The sequence below is a fragment of the Betta splendens genome, chromosome 6, assembly GCF_900634795.4.
Source record: "Betta splendens chromosome 6, fBetSpl5.4, whole genome shotgun sequence".
NCBI lineage: Eukaryota > Metazoa > Chordata > Actinopteri > Anabantiformes > Osphronemidae > Betta > Betta splendens.
Window position 1 is genome coordinate 680,603 of NC_040886.2, and position 10,026 is coordinate 690,628.

General features: G+C 42.1%; 1 protein-coding gene across 1 annotated transcript in view; it reads right to left on the reverse strand.

Moving 5' to 3' along the window:
* bcar1 (BCAR1 scaffold protein, Cas family member) overlaps nt 1–9,242 on the reverse strand; it is a 56,632-nt gene extending 47,390 nt beyond the window's left edge. The window contains exon 1 of the mRNA XM_029154813.2: nt 8,856–9,242. Coding sequence (XP_029010646.1) covers nt 8,856–8,867 — 12 coding nt within the window. The 5' untranslated portion in view covers nt 8,868–9,242. The remainder of the gene's footprint in view (nt 1–8,855) is intronic.
* Between the last annotated feature and the right edge of the window lie 784 nt (nt 9,243–10,026).

Sequence of the window (10,026 nt, forward strand, 5' to 3'; positions counted from 1 at the left end):
AGGAAGAAGGAACATGGATGAGGCACAGAGGAACATCACTGACCTACATAATAGCTATGGGCCAGAGAGAGAAGAGTGAATAAAGCTATGTACTGTCTACATCCAGGCCGTTGCATGCTGAGACACAGCAGAAAAGTTAATTCCTTTAGTTTAGTTTAGATTTCATCCCAAATACATAACAGTAAAAAAAGGGACCACATTCAAATTCATTCCATCAAGAGATGGAGAAAGCAAACGCACCTTCTTATCACCAACTGTTGTGTGCAACAATGCTGAACTAAGTCCACTACCACACTCAAAAGACGCACACATGCGTTAGGAGCGCTTGGTCTGGTCTCTGACACACACCCCACACACACACACACACACACACACACACACACACACACACACACACACACACACACACACACACACACACTACCCAGTATTGTGGAATGGCTTTGTAAGGAGTAAATTGCTTGGCCTTTTGGTTCAGAACCAATTCATTGAGTGGCAGATGTGCAGATTAAATTTACAAAGTGCATGCTTGCGTGTGTGTGTGTGTTTGTGTGTACTTGCATTGCAGTAAGAACCAAAAAGTGTATTTTCCTACCAAAGTGAGGACATTTTGGCCGGTCCTCACTTTGAAGGCCTGTTTGAGGGTTAAGATGTGATTTTAGCTGGGGTTGAGGTTAGAATTGAGTTTTGGTTTAGATTAAAGCAAGGGTTGGACAGCTGTCTATAGTTGTTTAGTAGATGGTTAGGGGTAGGGTAAGGGGCTAGGGAAGGCATTATATCAGTGGAGGTACTCACTGCGATGTAAGTACGAGGATGTGTGTGTGTGTGTGTGTGTGTGTGTGTGTGTGTGTGTGTGTGTGTGTGTGTGTGTGTGGGTGCGTCAGTGTGTGCACGTGCGTGTGACGAGAGAGAGAGAGAAAGAAAGAAGATGCGAAGGGCGAACTAGGTGCAATCTCTTTCGGAAAGAGAAGGCAATGTGAAGAAAATGATGGATGTAGAAACAAACGAGGAAGGTAACACATAAGACAGGTGGACACATGGCTTTGGCAGGACATTAAAGTTGCAGTGGACTCTAAATTGATTATTACAACTCAAATATGTCATTTGTGAAATTGCTACGTTGTTATTAGTTAACCAGTTGCAAAATTGCAGATCATAACAAACACAATAAAATAATTTCTACCTGAACCATTATCCTTATCTACAGGATAAAAGAATGTCACAATAGTGCAATAAAAATATTAAACCTAAACCTAAAATATTAAACCTAAAAACTCCCTCTCTAATGAGGGAGAAACCTCTAGCAGAACCAGGCTGGATGTGGGCGGCCATCTGACTTGACCGGTTGTGGTGAGGGGGAAGAGAGAGAGAAAAGCACCCCAGCAGGCACACAACCAACATTCAACTTTAAAATAAGGTTGAAATAATGTAATTTCTCGATGTGACGTTGATGTAATGTTAAGACAACATTATTGCTAATGGTTGTAAAAAGGTCAACAAAATAGTAATAAATCACCGTTAAGATATGGTGAAAATAATGTCAGTTGTTTTTGTGACATTAATGAAACAGGTAAAAGGTAGGTCAAAATGACAAATTAATAGACTGTTAGTCCATGCTTATGTTTGAACTAAAGGAGACTGATCATACTTTTTATTCTAAAGATTATTGGACTTTAATGTCTCAGTAAGGTCTCTGTAAATTTTCATCCCATAAAACCCTGTAGATTGTCCACACTGCCCCTGTCAATGTGTGGTTTTCACTCCCCATCAGCAAACGCTGTGTTTTGGGCGTGTCGCAAGCGAAGCTGCTCACCACACCTCTGTGCGGAAGCGCATACCTTTTTTGTTGTTTTTTTTTCTTTTTTTAAATTGGCTTCATGGATACGAGCCACCGCACGGTTAGGATACTATAGGTGGCAGTAGTGCGACATTGAGAATGCAATCCACCGCAATCCTCCACAGAAGAAGAAGACCCACTACAGAACTGCACGACATTAGCCAGCTGGTTCGTAGCGTAGTAGAACCATACGTCTACAATCCCGAATCTGACCCTGAAGCTGAAGAGGAGGCTGTTGAAGTCGCCACATTTCGGCTGATGCAAGATGTGTCTCATTGGTAATGTCGCATTTACTTAAATTTAATTGATTTATGTAATTTGCAAAGCGACTGGCGGTTGCTAATGCGTATGCTAAATGGCGTGTGCAGCTTCAATATTCACAACACGACTTACCTGGAAAACTCTCGTTAATAGAAAACACTACTTTAGCTTACATTATACAAATAAATACAAGTTTGAGAGCATAGCTGAAATAATATAAATACATTTTACATTTACACATTTCACTGTTTTTGTCTTACTTGTGCTGCTGCTATGATATAATTTTATTTAAAAAATGTGCATTAATATTTAGAGCAATCACTGCATGACCTCCCTGGGAACAAAAAGCATTGGTTCAAATTATTTATTGACCTGATGTATTTTTACTGCTTTTAATCATGTTTTTTGTCATTCTTGATAAATCTGACAGTAATATGTCTCTGTATCTGAAGTTGTTACAGGTATCTAGTCTACAGAGGCTAGTGAGCTGGTGCTGAGGATTCCTGGGGTGAAGAATCTGAGTTGCCATCTCTTCATGCTTAGGTTGTAGATGAAGGCAGTTTCCTGATGGATAAAACACTAAAACACTCTTGTATGATGGATGTAGACCACCTGTAGAATAACTCCTTTACCATTTGAGTAAAAATGTGTTTTTTGTGAGTGCAATACTCATTTATTTTTATTTACATATAATTTATGCTTTTTATTTATGGCTGGTTCAACTTTATTGCTTACCATATTATAAAGAGAAAAACATGTAATTTCAATTCTATGATTTCCTGAATAAAAGTGTTTTTCCCTCAGAAAAACAGAGTTCAGTGAAATACGTAATAAATAAAGCCAACTTTATTGTCAACCAAAAAGTGCACCACTACTCCAAAGCTATAACAAACTGTTATCTTCACACTCCAATGTGCAATGTATAGGTTACTGAGTTAATTAAGAAGTCTGGGGGTTTGAGGACAGAAGCCTTTGCAGGGCCTTGAATATTAAATGCTTGATGGAAGTAGGGTAAACAGACCATGTCCTAGGTAGGGGGTAAACTTGGTTATGTTGCAGATTTGTTTTTGCAGCAGGACAGGTATAGTTGTATACAGATGACCAGGGAGATGTGGTGATCCTTGTTCTCATCACTATTTGGAAGACTGAGCAGAAGCAGTCCTCTACCAGATGGAAGCTGTGGCTGTCCTCACCATCTCCTCATCAAAACAAAGGTACTGCAGTCAGAATTGTAGATTAGTAAAATGTCTGACTTTTTGGGATTTAAGCAGGAGGTGTTAGAAAAGTTACCACAGGGATAACTGGCTTGTGGCGGCCTAGCGTTTAGATCCTTCGATGTCGGTCTTCCTATCATTGTGAAGCAGAATTCACCACGAGTTGGATTGTTCATCCACTAATAGGAAACGGGAGCTGGGTTAGACCGTCGTGAGACAGGTTTGTTTTACCCTACTTATGATGTGTTGTAGACCAACCATTCCCTGCCTGTAGCCATGTAGCCACGACTAACATATTAAGACATCAGAATTATCAAGCATGTACTAACCAGAGCGAGCTAGATCCACCGCTCCCTGCCTGTAGCCGCTCGAAGGCTGGGAGCTACCAGCTGTTCCCCCCAGGTGTATGTGATTGCAGAAAAAGGACAAAAGCTAGACCCACTGTTGCCTGCTTGTAGCCGCTCAAAGGCCGATAGCCATTAGCTTTTCTCCACACAGGTGTGTGGCTGCAGGAGCCCACATAAGCACAAGGGGACAAAGGCTCTGTCGACTGGCTGTAGCCGTTAGCATAGCTAGCTATTAGCTTGCCTAACACATGAGTTACTACATTTTAAATGGACAAACTAACATTTTAAAACATTATAAGTATCAAGCATGTACTTACTTCAATGAGTGGATGACGAATTGTAGGAATAGATCATTTTTTCCCAACAAGAGCCATGAGTCTGCTCACTCACAGTTTGGTACACAGCCACGTTTTAACAGGTTGTGCTGCAATTTAAACTGTTTAAATTATGGAAGGTTATTAGATAGAAGAGATAGAAGGAAACAGAGGAGCTCAGTGTATAAATGAAGTCCCCCAGCAGTCTACGTCTATTGCAGCTTAACTAAGAGATGGTTCCTGTGACTAACAATCATTGCCAGTGACCTGAACCATCCATAGCTATAAGCTTTATCAAACCACAAGTAGCCCAGTGCTCTGAGAACGAAGTGTTCTGCTGGGACTATAGGGAACTATGAGGTCTTTAAGATAAGAAGGAGCTTTATCATTGAGGACTTTGTAGGTGAGTAGGAGAATTTAAAATTTTATCCTACATTTTACAGGCAGTCAGTGCAGAGAAGCTAATGTAGGAGAAATGTGATCTCTCTTTCTAAGTCCTGTCAGAACTCTGGCGGCAGCATTTTGAATAAGCTGTAGGCTTTTTAAGGAGCTGTTACGACATCCTATGAGTAAGGAGTTACAGTAGACCAGCCTAGAGGTAGCAAATGCATGGATCAGTTTCTCTGCATTACTCGGAGAGGATGCTTCTGAATTTAGCTATAATTCAAAGGTGAAAATAGACGGTTCTGGAGATTTGTTTGTTATAATGTATGATGTAAAAAAGAGATCCTGGTCAAAAATGACGCCAAGGTTCCTCACAGTAGAATCTGAAGCTAATGTTATGTCTTGACTCAATAGTGTCTTCAGTGATTTGTAAGCCCAACGATAAGAATTTCCATTTAGAATAAGTAATAGAATCTGTAATAAAATGTTGTGATCAACTGTATCAAATGCAGCCCCTAGATCTAACAGGACAAGGACAAAAACTAGACCACTGTCTGAAGCTAAGAGAAGATTATTAGTGACTCTAACTAGAGCTGTTTCTGTGCTATGATGTTTTCTAAACCCTGACTGAAAATCTTCGTACAGGCTATTTCCACTCAGGTGGTCAGACAATTATTTCGCCACGATGTTTTTAAGAATCTTATACATAAAGGGTAAATTTGAAATGGGCCTATAGTTGGCTAGTTCTCCAGGGTCCAGAGTAGGTTTTTTCAATAAAGGTGTGACCACAGCCACCTCAAAAGCCTGTGGTACATAGTCTAAATGTAATGATTAGTTGATTTGATTTAATATGGACAAGCTCATTAAAGGTAGAACTACTTTGAGTAATCTGGTTGGGCTTGGGTCTAAAAGACAAGTGGACGACTTGGAAGAGTTGTAATCAAGCGGACGACTTGGAAGAGTTGTAATTATTGAAGTTAACTCCATATGAGTTATGGGGGAAAAGCTCTCCAACTAAGAAGACTTGGTAAATTTATTAAAGTTGTTGGATCTAGACAATGATTTCTGTCATTTGGAGGAAGTTGCTGATGAATGTCTTCTCTAATAGTGATAATTGTATTAGTAAAGTAGTTCATAAAGTCATTGCTGCTGAGATTTAAGGGGGTAGTAGACTCAACACAGCTATGACTCTTTGTCAGCCTGGTTACAGTGCTGAAAAGAAACCTGGGGTTGTTTTTGTTTTCCTCCATTAAGGAAGAAAAATGTGTTTTCCTAGCAGCACAAAGTGCTTTTAATATATTTTTAGACTGTGCTTCCATGCATTTATTTTGATGGAACGCCACTGCCTTTCTAGTTGTCGGGTCCTGTGCTTAAGGCTGCGGATCTCTGAGTTATACCACGAAGCTAACCTCCTCTGATTCCCAGACTTCTTCTTCAGGAGCCACTGTGTCTAACATTGTACGTAGAGAAGCTGCAGCATCATCTACAAAACAGTCAACTTGTTCATAAAGATTAAGGTAACTGTCCTCTGTGTAGCTACATGACAATAAGGCAAAAGATGATGGAATCATCTGCTTGAATTTGGCAAAAGCGTTTTCCGATAAACATCTGCTGCTGCTAGTAAGATTTCTTTTCAGCTGCTGCAAGGTCAATTATGGTAAATTCAAAAGTTAATAAGGCATGGCCAAAATTTGGGGAAGAACTAGAGTAGAGTTAAAAGCAGTGCTGAGACAGTTGCTGTCAACATCTACATGAATGTTAAAGTCTCCCACTACAATGACTTTATCTGTGCTAAGAACTAAGTCAGATCAGAATTTAGAGAATTCAGTTAAGAAATCTGAACATGGAGCAGGAGGACGATCAACAATACAAAACAACTGGCTTCTGAGTTTTAGAGTCTGGGTGAGAAAGGCTCAGCTTGAGGCTATCAAATGAGTAATAACTATGTTTTTGTTTAGGAGTAATGAATAAATCTGAGTTATAAATTGCTGCTACTCCTCCACCTCGACCTGTACTTCTAGGAACATGATAGTCGATGTGACTCATTGGAGTCAAGTGATTAGTCTCGCTCATAAAGGTCATTTCCTTTACAGCATGTAGGACTGTGCACTGTGATAATGAAATAACAAATGAATGACAAGAACACGTGATGAACCTGTTTAGGACAATGCACCACCTGGATCCCTGGGCCACAAACAATGTGACAGCAGTGGAGCTGAAGTGGTGTCTCTTTGAGGTTGGAGCAGTTTAAAAATGCGTTCAACGAAAGGCTGATATTTTGCTTCTGTGCACAGAAGATTACTTTCTTAAACAGTTATGTACACTATGTATGTATGTTTTATGTTGTGTTTACGGTCATTCTAGTTCATCAGAATTAATTTCTTGGTGACAGAGATGAATGGGTTTTGGAAAATGCTTGATGGAGCAGGTGAACAGAGATGGTGGTGTGGGGATTGTGCAGCTCAGGATGGTGGGAAGATTCTGTGCAGCCTGAGGTGCATCGTGCGCAGATAAGACCATTTTAACTTAATGCCTAGTTACTGTAGATTACAGTCTGAGTTGCTAGTGGACTGTATATTTCTGTAGGTGTTTGTTGTCTAGCTTCTTATTGTCTCACAAGCCAAGTTTACCATAGTAATGATGGTAAAATGCTTGGAGAGCTGTTCACCATCACAGAATTTACACACCTAAAGGAAACTGCTTAATCCTGTAGCTTAAAGTAGCGATGTGACACAGGTTTGACATGATGATGATCATAACTGAATAAATAGTCATTTGAGTTATGTACTAATAAGATTATTACTAAGCTACAAGGCTGATCATTGTAACAAATGTTGACTAACCCTGAAACACACACAGGCCTGGACTCAATATTACAAAATGCCTCATTGCACCAAACAACCACTATCTGCTGCAGGGGTCTGCTAAAGAGGATCAATGGCAGTTCATCGTGACATAGCGTGAAACACTCAACACTCTTTTTATGTCTGGATGCTGTGTGTGATACTGTGTTTGCTCATCACATCACAGTCAGCGACTAAACTCATACACCATACACCAGTGTATTATCATGTATTCAGCCCCAGCAGCCAGGACATTTTCTTGTCGGACAGAGGGGGCTCCTGCTTTATTTATTACTTCAGTGCATTTAAAGCTTTATTCTGGTTTAATTATGTGTTTACTGTTTGAAATGAGAAAACAAGCCGAGTTCTGTCATCACTGACTGTGGTTAGTTTTACAAACTAAAACTAATACTCTAAACAATAAATGTCTTCTTATTACATTATTCTGTTGGAAGAAACAATTTTATGAACCTGTATAGCGGTTCTTGAAATTATGTAACATGCCACATAATAACTTCCTTCCAGTTTGCAGCAGAGTAAATGTTTTATTGAATCCTTCAGTATGATTCTGAGCGGAGGCTGCGTAGAGCAAAAGTAATGAGACTCCTGCTGTTTGTCTGTTAGCTGTGCTGTCACCGAACATCAGCGTCCACACTCACACGAGGTGTTGTTTCCATTTCAGATTGCGACCTTGAACAGATTTGAACACCTCAAAACTCTCACGTCATCATGTTCTCAGTGGGGCTCGGCGTTAAAGGTGTATGGGAGGGGCCACTAGTCCTGCAGATCCAAGCATGTTTGACACAGGTATAGTAGTAGGATAGTTAGTAGGGGATTTATTAAAGTCTACACGGTTTAGTGGATCAAGCTGTAATGGTCTGACTTCAGACTCCTGTAGCCATAATAACTACAAAAGGCAACTTCCACGTACATGACAACCTTTAAACGCTGATGTTTTCCTTTTGTTTTTACAAGTACTGAAACCATCTGCAGTAAAAATATGTGGCTGAGAAATTTCAAGACCAAGCATGCAGTTTGCGGACTGACTGGTGTCCCAGAGGTGCTAGGTAATCACTATCAACAAGTAACAAAAACGGGTTTTGTGACGTGAAAATGTGCCCGAATACAACACGTAAACAAATCACCATCCAGCACCTCACCCAGTGTTAATGCTGCTGTTCTATTTCTGGAAAGAAGACATTTTCCATATGTAGTGCAGCTGAGTGTCACAAACCAACTACACGCCTACTCAGCCTCCAGGCACGGCTTTTGATCCAAGCAATGTGATAAAAGCGCGCAACATGCTCTGTCAACACCGTGACTGCGCAAAAGCGAGGCATGGAGCGTCGCACGCGCAGGCGGCGGCAGCGGCTGTGGTACGTGCTGGCAGGCCGGGCCTGCTCAGAATAGCCTCCGTTGGAGCAGGGATAGGTCTCCGTTCCTGCTAGCGTTAGCCGCCTGGGCTGAGCCCACCAACCACTCCACCAGGCCGCCGTCCACTCACACCTACTGTAACAGTCGTTTTTCCCAGTCGAAGAACAGCTGGAGGTCTGCGTTTGATGGAAGCTGCTGCTTTGTGTTGACTGCGTGTATGCTGCGCTCAATAAGGCACAGAGAAGGAAGGAGGCAGTAGAAGTGCAGGCTGACATACTTACAGGAACAGACATTTTTCTGCTGCAGGCTCTGCGGGCTCTCCACTCGCCTCCTGGCTCCAACGCGCGCGCGGTGATCGCTTCTTCCAGATGCCTTTGCCCCACAGGTCGACGTTTTAGCGGCAACTCCTCTGTAAGTGTCAGTGCTCCGTCACCCAGACCATGGCGAGCTCGACAGAAAGCCAAACATCCAGCCGCACAAGTGCTCCGGGTTTCTGTCAGTTTCCAATGCAAACAGGGAAAAGGGTTGCGCGGGCGAGGCAGCGGTGCGGCCGCCTGGATGTCCAGCAGACCTGGGCAGCCTCTCCCTGGTCCTGCGCCTCTTCCTTCCCTCCAGGAGGCTTCGCTTGGAGAGAGCTGGTAAACGAAGAGGCGACGATCCGAAAGGTCAGGACTTGACGCGTCCTGCTGACGGGTCTCTAGCGCCGCCTGCGCCAGCGCCGCTGTCTGCTGACGCGGACCCCGTCCCGCCTTAAAGGGGCCACGCGCGCCCCTTTAGCCCCTTTCAGCTTTTCCATTAGTGCGTATTGCATAAGCTAGAATACTGAAAGCATTTACTTTGATAATAAAGACTACAACAGAAGTAGAAATGAAAGTAGAGCTACACAACTCTGTCATTTCTGTACTTTAAGCGATATTACGTGTCAGCGTGAGCGCAGGCTCAGATTTTTGCCTAATAAGGGATCTTTGCCGCATGTTGGCTCGGAAAGGTTTGCTATATTTTGCTGCAACATTAGTTCGGAGAAGCTCTGTGTAGGTGCTGGAAACGCCATGAATGAATAATATTCAGCTTTGTGAGTAGGAACGCATTCACGAATCAGAACTGTTACCTGTAAAGTGATGTGTGTGCATATGCTATCCGGGTTAGCAGTGTTTATGCTAACTTGTTTGGCTTAGCTTGGTTCGGTGTTGTTGCGCTTGTTTCAGTCACAGAACACAAACACGAGAATGCAACATAAATATACAAAAAGTCAGCCTTGTGTGGAGCCTCGTGTTATTAGTTTGCTGTCTGTCTAGCTGCACGGGCTCTTGCTGTGAGCACACCGGTGCTAATTAATAGTGTGGTTCAGAACACATGTCAGCGTTGCTTTTTTAGTATAATGCTGGCATGCATCCTCTTTTCTGATAGCAGCGAAGAAGAGGAATTATTGGGGTTCGAATAAAAACATTACAG